Source organism: Protopterus annectens, chromosome 12.part0 (genome assembly GCF_019279795.1).
Source record: "Protopterus annectens isolate FY-2018-M chromosome 12.part0, PAN1.0, whole genome shotgun sequence".
NCBI classification, from domain to species: Eukaryota; Metazoa; Chordata; order Ceratodontiformes; family Protopteridae; genus Protopterus; species Protopterus annectens.
This window is the reverse complement of record NC_056746.1, coordinates 143,022,100-143,035,995: the sequence shown is the minus strand read 5'-3', so window position 1 is coordinate 143,035,995 and position 13,896 is coordinate 143,022,100. Positions and strand designations below refer to the sequence as shown.

At 37.3% G+C, this 13,896-nt stretch overlaps 1 protein-coding gene across 3 annotated transcripts in view; it reads right to left on the bottom strand.

Annotated features, from left to right (window-relative positions):
* MYH11 (myosin heavy chain 11) overlaps positions 1-13,896 on the bottom strand; it is a 547,944-nt gene that overhangs the window by 66,846 nt on the left and 467,202 nt on the right. For all 3 annotated transcript variants that reach the window (XM_044089163.1, XM_044089164.1, XM_044089165.1), the window contains 3 exons: positions 9,950-10,198; positions 8,412-8,624; positions 2,506-2,718 (listed from right to left, as the gene is read on the bottom strand). In XM_044089163.1, coding sequence (XP_043945098.1) covers positions 2,506-2,718; positions 8,412-8,624; positions 9,950-10,198 — 675 coding nt within the window. The remainder of the gene's footprint in view (positions 1-2,505; positions 2,719-8,411; positions 8,625-9,949; positions 10,199-13,896) is intronic.

The following is a 13,896-nucleotide window of genomic DNA, read 5'->3' as shown; positions in this document are numbered from 1 at the left end:
CAAGCAGGGGTAGCCATGGGTGCAGTGTGTGGGGGTCTTTTTGCCAACATTATCATGATACAAAAGGAGAAAAAGTTTTTATTTAACTCCTCTTTTTTTGCATCAGGTAGATTATACACATGCTTTTTTGATGATATTGTTATCCTGTGGGATGGTGAAGCTCATGACACCCCCCATTTTTGTTATGTAGTGAACAACAGAGTTTCTTGCATTTACCCTTGAGAGTAATGATGTAAATATAGCTTACCTGGACATATGGTTGGCCAAGGAGAATATAAACAGAAGATTCACCTCCAAAATTTATAGGAAGCCCATGTATTCAGTTTTCTCCATTCTGACAGTTTGCACCCTATAACACAGGAAAGGGCAGTGGTCATGGGCCAGTTTATCAGGGCAGCCCGAATGACCTTAGAAGATCCTGAATTTTGGGATGAGTGCATATTGCTGAAGAACATGTTTTTAAAACATGGCTATCCTACAAAATTTGTAGACAACTTGATGCTAGAGGTGATTAATAAATGTGAGTCTCATCATTTTGTGCCAATTTTGTGAGGCCCTTCCATGACTAACATTGGAAGTGAGGAAGTCCTAGATGGTGGGGGTACAATATCAATGCCACCCATGGCTGAGACTACAAAAATAATCACAGAAACCTTCTGGAATTCTTTTATTACAACTTATTCTACTGAAGGTCTCTCCATGAAATCTATCCAGGAAAAGAATTGGTGTCTTCTCCTACAAGAGCATACCATTTGTGATTATGTGGGGCCGAGTCCACGAGTAGTTTTCAGAAGGGGTAGGAATTTGAAAGCAATATTAGAACACAGATGGTCCAAACCCCAACATAGACAAAATATTGAATTTATGAGGATGAAAAAATGTGATTGTTGTCCCTACTGACCCAATATAATGGTGTGCCATGAAATTACATTGAACAACCAGGTGGTCGCTATAAAAAACAGATTAAATTGTTATACGACAAAGATGGGATATTGTGCACTATGTATGTTCTGCCCCTACTTCTACATAGGAAAAATGGAGAGGAGGCTGAGGGACAGAATGTACGAACATTTATATGAACTCAAAATGAGAAAAGAGACTAACGCCCTGTATAAATACACAGAAAATGCTACCCACACCATATGTTCAAATTTTGCATTTTGGAACAAATGCCTTCTAATAGTAATGAAAGTCCATGGACCTTATTACTTAAAAACATGAATTAAATTGGCAGTTTGATTTTGAATGCCAATAATTGTCTTGGACTTTCAATGAACATGTTTCTGTAGCATGTTTGCTTAAGTTAAAAGCTCTGGAAAGATGTGCCCTAAATATAAGGCATATATTTACATACTTTTGTGTTTATCTGTTTTATGGGGACTGCATTCTGTTTCTATTTTCTGCATTTTATTCTTTGTTGCAGTTTTTGTAAATAGTATTGACTCAGTGCTATGCACTGTGACTTTCTTTTCAGTGGCTCCTTTAATATGACGTTTCAGTTCCTGGGGGCTTGGCAGTCATGTGATTGAACACAAAAGCTTTAAAATGAGTGTGTACTTCCAGCATTGTTATCTGAAAGGTCCACATATTTTTTTGAATGAAAGCCCTTATTTTTCATTGTTTTTACACAAGTTTTTTTATTTTAAAATGCTTGTGGATTAAAGTTCTTGTGGATTTTATCTACAGCAGTTTGTTTCTTTGGGCCTTCCATTTGTGTTTCACCTGTATTCCTTCAATTTGTTTTTTGCTTGGTTTATGTAGTTAATTCCCTGCTAGTGTCACTAATTGTGATTATTTAGATTTTTTTACAGTGTTTATTACGTAGTTGTCCTGGTGACAGTAAATTGGAATCCTCATAGGACAAGTAGTTAGGGGTGGTAGCTTTTTTGTGGACGTTTGAAATTCCCAGGTATGCATTTACTTAAATCATTGCCCTTCCTGTGCATGCAGACATACATACTATATATATATATATATATATATATATATATATATATATATATATATATATATATAAACACTGTATATACAAAGCCCTAGTGGCTCATCCAAAAGGAATCTAGATATTTTTTTCATCTACAGAGGAGGTATATTCTTACATTCAGTGGTTATTTTTTTTAATAGGTTCATAAGCTTAATGTAAGCGAGCAATACGAACCAAATGGTTGCAGGAGAAAAATAGCCCAATCAGTCCAGTACAAGAATTGTGAATGAAAAACTGTTTAATATTGGGCTATTTTTCTCCTGCAGCCATTTGGTTCATATTGTGAGTCTTCAGCATTTTTTCTTGGTTTAAACTAATGTAAGCGAGCAATTTACCAACCATTGTAGGCTTAGCCAATCACACCGCAGAAGACAACCCATGACAGTAAGCGAATAGTTCAGTGGATGATGGTATAAAATGGAATTAATTTGTAGGCTAGAGATGGAATGTTGTCATCTTGGATTATGCACAGGGAAGGGAAATGGGGAGAAGGCTGTGAAACGGGAAAGCAAAGCCGATACCTGTTTAACGAGCTGTCTTCTCTTTTCCTCGTTTTGTTCATCTCTGGCTTGTAGATCTCGCTCAAACTGTGCTTTTAAGGCTTGCATGTTAACTTCTAGTCTGAGTTTTGCATCCTCTGTAGCCTGTAGTTCATCCTCTAGTTCTTCCAGCTGTGTTTTCATCTCCTCCATCTGCTGTTCTAGAGCGCGCTTTGACTTCTCCAACTCATGGACCTTTCATATGAGACACACAAAACGGTTATAGTCCATTCACCATGTATTAATGTATTAACATTGCAGTTTAGCTTTTGTCTTAAGTTCTTTTTAAGGGAATACCTTCCTAGCCTTTCAAAATATTAATGTTTGAAAAATTTATTTAAATGAATATCAGCTGCATAACAAATGCAGATTTAACATTTATTTGAAAAAGTAGCAGCTCAGAATGCATCAAACTACCCAGTGAATCTTTATTCCCAGAAACATTGTGAAACGGTAATTTAATTTATAATAACATTTGTTTAAAAAAATGTCTAAAATTCAAAAACACGTTTACAAAGGGAAAAGCCATTGCTCTGGAAACCATCTCATAATAATAAAAATAGTCACCTCTTGGTTGGAGAGGTATAAATAAATGCTTACTTGATAAACACACACACACACACACACACACACACACACACACACACACACACACACACACACACACACACACACACACACACACACACACACACACACACACACACATATATATAGAGCACTTGACATTGCAGAGGTAGATAATGTGAAAATATGTTCCTGCATTATAAAGATGAGACAAAAGGACTTTTGGCATGAAAAAGCATAATTTGGACTTTATGAATTTACCTCTCAAAATCAGGACATCAAGCTTCAACCAGGGTGTTCCACCAGATTCATGTCATTTGACTTACAGTTCTTTTATTGAGTGCCAATTACTTAGAAAAAAAAAAGCAGAAACAACTTTTGCTGAATTTCAGAAGTAAGATTTTTTGCAGGGAAGGCAAGCCCCAGATACCCACCCCAATGTAGGGGCACACTCCATATACCCCAAACCTATATATACCTACTCTGAGGTCACATAAAAGTAGTGAACAAAGAAAACTCCAATATCCGAGAAAGTTGTTTCACCCATACTTCTTCAGTCTTTGATTGCTCCGCTCTCGCTGAACGGGCTGTCACTTGAATAACATATTCCTGTTCTAGCTTGCTTACAGCCCAGAAATTAAATGGGGCTTGGACCTTACAACTGAAAATAAACTATCATAACAGGAGCTGCCTACCAGAGCTGTAAGTCAAATAAAGAAAAGCAGGTGTAGTTCAAAAACATTTATTTTCTTTTAAATCATGCAAGCCAAAAATCAGTGCAGAAGGATATCATGTACAACTCAGGCCTTTAAAAATATGGACCTAAGCAGAAACACCAAAACACACTTACTAAGCAAACCTGTATTTTGACATCATTTGGTGACAGTAACACTAAATCCTCTACATTGTTATGTTACTTATTTATTATGACTTTGGCAATACAGAGTCATCTGAATTGTTCAGCAACCACTCATCTTTACAAATCAACTTTGAGCTAACACTTCCAGCCTTCATGATAACACTCCCATTTATTCTGTTTTGAGGGAGTTCCAGTGTCCTATTAAAGTATAAATGGGTCGCCTGCAGAGGGCAGAGGGATTCTAATAACCCAATTGATTTTGGCTTCCTAAAACTGCTTTTCCAAGTAGTCATATATCCCAGGGGCAGCATGAACATGATGAAGAGCAGCGAGCCCAAAAATGTAACCATTTAGTACCCTTCAAATCAAAACATGATCAGGAGCAGCAAGCCTAAAATTGTAATGATTTAGTACCCTGAAGATCAAAACATGATGAGGAGCAGCGAGCCCAAAAATGTAACCATTTAGTACCCTTCAAATCAAAACATGATGAGGAGCAGCGAGCCCAAAAATGTAACCATTTAGTACCCTTCAAATCAAAACATGATGAGTAGCAGCGAGCCTAAAATTGTAATGATTTAGTACCCTGAAGATCAAAACATGATGAGGAGCAGCGAACCCAAAAATGTAACAATTTAGTACCCTTCAAATCAAAACATGATGAGGAGCAGCGAGCCCAAAAATGTAACCATTTAGTACCCTTCAAATCAAAACATGATGAGGAGCAGCGAGCCTAAAATTGTAATGATTTAGTACCCTTCAAATCAAAACATGATGAGGAGCAGCGAGCCCAAAAATGTAACCATTTAGTATCCTGCAAATCAAAACATGATGAGGAGCAGCAAGTTCAAAAATGTAACCATTTAGTACCCTGCAAATCAAAACATGATTAGGAGCAGCAAGCCCAAAAAGGTAACGATTTAGTACCCTGCAAATCAAAATATGATGAGGAGCAGCGAGCCCAAAAATGTAACCATTTAGTACCCTGCAAATCAAAACATGATGAGGAGCAGCGAGCCCAAAATTTTAACGATTTAGTACCCTGCAAATCAAAACATGATGAGGAGCAGTGAGCTCAAAAATGTAACCATTTAGTACCCTGCAAATCAAAACATGATGAGGAGCAGTGAGCCTAAAAATGTAACCATTTAGTAGCCTGCAAATCAAAACATGAGGAGCAGCGAGCCCAAAATTTTAACGATTTAGTACCCTGCAAATCAAAACATGATGAGGAGCAGTGAGCTCAAAAATGTAACCATTTAGTACCCTGCAAATCAAAACATGATGAGGAGCAGCGAGCCCAAAAATGTAACCATTTAGTAGCCTGCAAATCAAAACATGAGGAACAGCGAGCCCAAAATTTTAACGATTTAGTACCCTGCAAATCAAAACATGATGAGGAGCAGTGAGCTCAAAAATGTAACCATTTAGTACCCTGCAAATCAAAACATGATTAGGAGCAGCAAGCCCAAAAATGTAACCATTTAGTACCCTGCAAATCAAAACATGATGAGGAGCAGCGAGCCCAAAAATGTAACCATTTAGTAGCCTGCAAATCAAAACATGAGGAGCAGCGAGCCCAACATTTTAATGATTTAGTACCCTGCAAATCAAAACATGATGAGGAGCAGTGAGCTCAAAAATGTAACCATTTAGTACCCTGCAAATCAAAACATGATGAGGAGCAGTGAGCACAAAAATTTAACCATTTGGAACCCTGCAAATCAAAACATGATGAGGAGCAGCAAGCCCAAAATTTTAATGATTTAGTACCCTGCAAATCAAAACATGATGAGGAGTAGCAAGCTCAAAAATGTAACCATTTAGTACCCTGCAAATCAAAACATGATGAGGAGTAGCGAGCCCAAAAATGTAACCATTAGTACCCTGCAAATCAAAACATGATGAGGAGCAGCGAGCCCAAAAATTTAACCATTTGGTACCCTGCAAGTTAAAACATGATGAGGAGCAGCAAGCTCAAAAATGTAACCATTTAGTACCCTGCAAATCAAAACATGATGAGGAGCAGCGAGCCCAAAAATTTAACCATTTGGTACCCTGCAAGTTAAAACATGATGAGGAGCAGCAAGCTCAAAAATGTAACCATTCAGTACCCTGCAAATCAAAAGATATGAGGAAGAAAAATTACTATCTAGCACTAACCTTGGAGATTGCCATTAGAGATAGAGGCAAACCTTTCCAGGGCAGAAGGAGAGTGGCCACAGTATGACACATGTCATTAAAACAGGCTCTTGTATCAGCACTGTCATAAGCCACAGACAGATGAGGAACAACCAATACTGAATAACGATTGTTATTCCTCACCATAATTAGATCCTTTACCACCCCAATCAGGGATGTCTTAGTGCTACGATTTACCACAAATCCTGGGCAAAAGAGAACAAAAAGATTGTGCAGCATAAGTCAAGATTCAAAGTACACGTACACTACCTTCTTCATAACGTTGCCAGTAAATGGACCTCGCCAGGAAAGCTGGTCAGTATGGAAAATATCCAAAGATGTCATCTTAAGAGCAGGGATAGCCATGGTCTCCTTAACAGCAGCTGGAAGAAGCCCATTGTTTAGTCTGGTTCTGACAGCTGAATAAGTACCTGGACATAAGACATCTTGACAGGCAGTAGCCAGTCTATAGGAATTAGAAATGGGACCACACATTGTATGGTACGTTTGATATTTAATACTGTGGCCTTTCTGTGAGCACCAAAACATTCCAATATGCTAAGATGAGATCACAACAGCAGCCTTGCAGTAACTAGACAGTATCTCTGAAGTGATGGAAACAGCCTTGTCTGCAAAGAAAGTGACCTACATGCACACATATTCAAGAGATGAAAGAGTCCTGTGTGTGGACAAAAAGGTGGGGACCAGCATTTGTTCACCACTCAGAAGGGCATAGATGGTCATTTAGCAGTAGGTGAGATCTCGCAACAGAAAAGCCAGGTATATCATTCAAAATACATAACTTCTCAATTAAAAAAAAAAACCTTCCCTAGTGTTACAAAAAGGGGAACACAAAGCCCTAAATCCAAGTTATGACCTAGTAACCGAAAAGAGTAGAATCACTCACTATTGATATTTTCCTAGCCTTAAATATTGAAAAAAAGCCAGTGAATGATGTCCAAATAATTTCAACATTTATACAATTCTGAATACCCCTCAAATCTACGTAGGCCCTGGATAGAACAGAAAACCGGGTCAACTTCTGCATAAAAATTCAAGCTATTCCCAGTCATAAAACCTTTAAATGAGTTCACAGATGTTCAAAAAACATTAAACCACTAAATACTAAGTTAAATATGCCATGACGGAACAAACTTCATACTTATTGGAGAGTAAGATCATACCCCTATCAATGTACGACCATGCATCCATAAGGTAAAAAAATCCAAAGATACTGTAATACTCATTTCATCAGGTATACCAACCAAACAAGGCAAATCTACTTCAGACAGCTCCTGGGACCTGCCAAAAAATCAGAGTAGTAAAATCTTTGAATGGCCACACCACAACCACAAATATTAACAGCAGAAGTTTCCTAAACAAAGTCTAGGTATTGTCACAAGAAACAGTTGAAACAATACACGATATCAGCCAAGGAAGTGACATGAAAACTGGACGTATCCTAGCAACTGCAGCAGATGGTGGCATCAGTGTGACAACTGCATTAGGAGGTGTATAGAATTCCAGAGAACTGTCCTGGGAAGGATAATACACAGCCTTGAGCAGAGCAGCAGAAAGATGGCTCATTGAAGCCAAGGCAGTGTTCAAATGTAAAAATGATGAGAAAAACTGCAGCTGACAGTTGCCAGTTAAGACCAAAGTACTTAATGCATTTGCACAATGTATTGCACAGCTAAGCTTTCCACTAGGCAACCATCTGTATCCATCTTGTCATCTTATCCTCAGTTAATGGTTAAATAGACTTAGGCCTAGAACATTAAAATGGAACTAGGAAGAAGGCTGTTTCCCAGAAAGCATTGTCTTGTCTGGGAATGACATTTCTGAATACTTACTGTAATGCTTTCATTTATGTGACCAAAAACTGGTGTTTGAACTGAAGATATCAGACTAAGAATGGAAGGATTCATATCAGTTTTTGTGACATAAAACTGGTTGCAGCTGGAACTGATGCATCAGCTTCTTAATGTGGGCAGAAGTGCATAAGGAATCTTCTAACTCAAAAAATGTGTTGCATAGTCTAATACCAAGTGCCATTTGCACTCTATACAAATAAGGAGTGCTTGAAGGGGTAAGAAACTCAAAACAGTGCAGGTACTGAAAAAGGAAACATGGGGGAGTTGTAGCTGTTGCATTGATGTGGCAAGGAAGCATAGGTTATAGGTTAAAATGGCCTAAGCAGAACTATTGACTCAGAGAGCAGAAAACAGCATACAAGGACAGGAGGGTATTTTGACAAAAATAAAGCGTTTACTTTACTTACATTCTTTCCTACATCATCCTTAGAACTAACTAGATCTTCCATTTCAGCTTTCAACAACTTATTGGCTCTTTCCATTTCCTCCTTGGCCTCCAAAGCTTCCTCGAGGGCCCGACTTAGTGCCAAAGCCCTTGTTTCCTTTTCCCGTGCCTCTGCTTCAGCCCGATCCCTTTCATCTGCATACTTACTGGAGATGGTTTTCTCCTCAGCTAGCATCTGTTAAAAAAAAAAGAAAGAAAGAAAAGACTTTTTCAGGAAAGTAAAAATATAAATGTTCCTAGTTCATCTACTTAAACAGCTGGCTTAGTAACGTGGTATATATTTAAAAATTAACATAGGATTTCTGAATAAGTAGGGACTCAAAAGATAAAATACCAGATAATCTAAAATATTTTTGTGCTGTTAGAGTACACGCCACTTTAAAATGTTTAGCTAATGTCGAAAGGAAAGGGTGCAACTGGTCACATCTGCTTTTGAAAGACATTAAGATCAAAGCATGGATTACAACACTATACAATAATAGCATGAGCTCCAAATTTAAGTCGGGCACCAGATTTATCATAAAACATGTGATTTTTCACTTATTTTTAAGGGATTCAGGGAAAAAATCCACAATTTTGTTTAAACATCTCCTGCAAGTGGACAGACCCCAATGTTACATTCAAATATTACAGAACGTCTTCCCAGGTACACATCTGGCTTCTTGTTTTCTTTTATTTGAGTTCTACTGTTTGTTGCTAAGTGTCTCATCCCAGTGTTTCCTCTTGCCAATTTCTTCTAGTGGGGTTTTCATTTTTTTTTTTCCATTTAAAATTAAGTGTTGCAATTTTTTGTATGTTATTAACCATGTAAAATATTACATCTTACTTTTCCATACTGTTTGTATCATGCTGTTGTGCAAGCCTTCCTTCCTGGGACTCCTCTAAAACAGTAGGGGTAAAACTGAGTGAATATTAAGTATATAAATAAATATAAAAACATCATAGCTTCTGCAGAAAAGCACTGTAAAAGAAAACAGTGCAGAAGATTTATCTAGGAGTTGACCTTTATATGTGATTTAACATTCTTAACAGACGTTTTACATCACCTCTATACAAACCTCACAGATGTACTGATGTTTACCCATCATTACCGTGACTATCTAGCAAAACTTTGTTTCTGTACATATCCTCCCAAGGCTTATGTAGAATTTGTTAAAATTTTGTGATAGGTACATATGAATGACAATCAGTTGACAGGACTTGACTTTCATTCTTTGGACATATCATCCAAAGAGAAAGATCATTATCAAAAGACATCATGTTTGGCAAGGTCAAGGGTCAATATAAAAAAGGAAGCCCTACATAGTGATATATCCTACAGTGATGGATGACCCTCTGTCAGTGATTAGTCACCTGGCTTCATGATAATCATCCACAGTCACCATTGGTTGACATTTATTCAATGGCACGTAATAACAACAACAACATATGGATGGCAAGAACTACAGTTTTGGATGCATTTTAAGATAAAATATAGTTTTTAAAAGAAATCTGCCATACCTGATCAAATTTCTTTTGTTTCTTCTCTAAATTTGAGACTAATGTCCTTTGGTTGTCCAAGTCCACCAGTAGGTCATCCAGTTCCTGTTGTAATCTGTTCTTAGTTTTTTCCAGCTTGTCAAAGGCCGACGCTTTTTCTTCATATTGCTGGTTCACGTTCTCAATTTCTCTATGTAATTTCTTTTTACCTTCTTCTAGACCCTCTACAGTAGCATTAAATTCCTCAAGTTTCTTCTTCGAATCTGATAGCTGAAAGGAAACATTTCATTTAAAAGACAAAGAAAGACGTGATTTATATATTTTTCTAGTAAAAATCATTTATGAGTATTTGTAAAACAACAAAAAATGACATATATAATCAAAGATAATTCCTTTGCAGGTCATTATTAATTCCTATGCTTCTTAGTGTGGTTACTATGGCTTTTGGGACAAGAAATCAGAAGCATTTGTTTTATTGGAGTTTGTTACCTACTATAATATTTTATAACATCAGCACGGGTAGTATTTTATAATTGTAATAGGTATAACATAATAATCACATTATGGGCTTTTAGAGAGCAGTACTTGTTTCACCTTATATTACCCTGTTGTTTTGATCACTTATGGAGTGTGCAATTCTTTATGCTGTTGGATTATCTCAAAACTATGAAATTTCTCAGATACATACATTTCCCCCATTTTAGCTCATACATCTTGTGTAGCTATTAAACACTTCAGTTACTTTAACCAATGTCAAACATTAGGTTAAAATATCATTAGAAATTGTTTCATACACTGTTAGTGCACTGTTTACAATGAAGAATACCAAATTAATTCGGCAATATTAAGTGTATTTTCAACAAACAGTAGTCAGATGAAATCTGTTTAATATTTAATGTACATTTCCCTTTCTGAGGATATAGGGCTAGATCTGTCTTGCCTGTCATTTTTATTTACTTTCTCTGTTTGCTTTTTGTATTATTTATATTTGTATGGTGACTCTGCCATAGGGCCACTCTTCACTTTTGTGCTGAGATTCGCAATTGAACCTTTAGCACTGTGGCAGGCAGCTATTGTATGGAATGTACAGATGGCTGGCAGCCTTCATCAGTGATGTGGGAGCTACTCGTGGGTGACAACATCAGCGGAACGGAACATACCACATACTGCTCATGATGTGAAGGAGTAAGAGGGGGGACCTGCAGGTGTTTGACAGGTACAAACAGTGGCATACCTCTCACCTGTACCTATTTTGTAGGTACATACCTATTTTCTGGCTTGATTTACTGTTTTGCATGATGTATCTCACCACCCAATCACATATGACTTTAGAGCTGTTTAGTGCACAGAAAACCAGAGTACATGACCAACATACTGGTGGCCGTGATAATTTAAGGAAAAAGGACACACATTTTACATCTTTGTTCTTCAGAAGCAAAAATACATGACTTCGTGAGGCTAATTTTGCAGTATTTTTTTATTAAAATCTTCAGATTTTACACAGTGTTGATCATAATATGCTTATATTTTTGTCACTTGCAGTTTTTTAAATGTGTCTTTTTAGAAGTGTTCTGTAATCCTACTTGAAGTAGGAAGAGTTATATACTCTTCAGTATTCAAATTGCATGCTAATTATGTCTCCAGATTTTTTGACCTGCTGAAACTACTTATTAAGAACCTTTATACCTATTTTCAACTTCTGCAGGATAAGAGGTATGATCAGTGGTGTGCAATCTATAACTGTGTGGCAGACATCATCAGTGGAGTGTGATCTGTGGTGGCGGTATAGCATCTGCAGGTGGATGAGTTATAACAGCATGATGAAGGATTTACAGCTGGGAAAAGGTAATATCCGCAAAACTGAGTGCACTGCTAGTGATGCAAAAGTGTTGGGGCTGCAGGTGGGTGACAGGTAGTATAGATAACAAGGGGCCTACAGCTGAGCAACATCCATCATCTGTGGATGTATTTTTGTTCTGAGTTCTGTCACTTTACAGATGAAAGACATAATGTCAGAAAGTTAGCATTCCTGTATGTGCTATTGCTTTCTCTGACTATTGTTGCAAAAGTGAACATTTCAGTATCTCAGATCAATCCTGAATTTAGATTACCAATGCTTCAGACAGAACAAGCTGTATGTCACACCTCATAGACCCCATAAAACATTGCACATTTTTAGATGAAAAGATGCCTTTAGTACAGGCACGGAGAATATCCTGAGAAGTCTGTCTCTAGGATACTTGACATGTCCAGGATATTGAAATGCCCTCAGACCCAGACCAGTAAATCCCAACCAGCAACAGAACAATGAGGTAACCAAATGGAAACCTTCAGTAACTATAAAGTTTACTGAGTCCCTGTTCTACTGATAAACCATTTTGTTGAATTTAACAGATTTTTCCTGTGACTCAACAACCTTGGGGATGCTTCTCTTATATATCTGCCCCATCATCTTTTTAGGACTTTATCTATCCATGGTGGTCGTATCTAGTGTATGACATGGTTAGTTTGGAAGGTGATCAAGGATGAACTCATTCTTGTTAAATGTTTATGTCCATCTCAGTTCCTTGAGATTAACTAGGTTAGCAAGGACACGGCTTTCTCTTAAGGTGATGATCCAATAATCTTCCCTTTGCATCCTCTCTGAATGTCCCCCTATTACCAGGAAGCAATCTAAGACTATGGAGATAAAGTGCTTCTCCACAATTCCTGCATGCAGTATCTTCTGCATTACTATTTCTTAATATAATCTGCAGTGCATTTATATTCTGTAGGTGGCAACTGCTATCCAATGCATTGGAATAAACCCTGCTGCTTCAATCAAAAAATTATTCCTGCTGCTTTATAAGCAAGAACAGTCCTGTTAGCTTATGCATCATATAGAATCTACTGCCTCATACAAAAGAATAAGCCCTATCATTCTTGACAGAATAAATCCAGAAATGAACCCTGCTGTATTTAATGGGAGTAGGTTACTTGTCCAAATAAAACTTGGTTAAAAATGATGGTCAATGATGAAATCTTTAAAATGTCTTTCCCCTTCCCTGAGGTAGAACAATCTCAAGGTTGATTATATTAAGTAGAATGTGCTTTAGGCATGGCCCTTTGCTCCCCACTGCACAAAAATGATATGGACCATTTGGTCATTGGCCGTGTTCTTAATCCATTGTGTACATTTGCCAAGTTTCCATGCAGCAGTTAAGTCTAGATCTGTATTACAAAACACAAGAGCCCACTTGTCTCACAAGACAGAATGATACCTTCTGACTCTTACTAAAAAGCATGAATCATGCTGATTTTGGGCTGGTGTGGGGAAACTTTAGGGTTCCTAAATTTAATAACAATCAGGACATTGTACATAAATTAGCTGAAACCCCTCAGTATGTCTTTAAAACAGGGACCAACCTAAAAAAAATTATTTGAGAAAATAAAATGAAGGGAGGAAACAAGGAGGTCTAGGAACCAAACAATGTGGATGGTGTGGATATTGCAGGTATATTATAGCTAAGGAACAGGTGGTGTTGAACAACAATATGAATAGTGTTATTAAATTTAGGAGAAGCAACTGTTTTAGTAAAGATATAGTATATCTAGCCTTATGTAAAGATTGTCCCAGTTTTTATGTAGGAAAATCAGAGAGGACACTTAATAAACACATATATGAACACACCTACAATATTAGAAAGAAAAATCTGAACAATTCACTATATAGACACCTTCACATGGAAACAAGTCACACAGGATTTTTGTTTGGAATTTTGGAACATGTATCCATGGATCCTAGAGGTGGGGACTGGGAAAATTGGTTAAGTTGTAGGGAAACATACTGGCAATTGAGATTGAATGCCACTAACCCCCCAGATCTAAATGACCATATATCAATCAGTGCAATGTTAAACTCTTACCCATGCTTCTTTTTTTCCCACATCCTTTTTATCTCGCTTTTATCAGAGCAATATTAATCATCA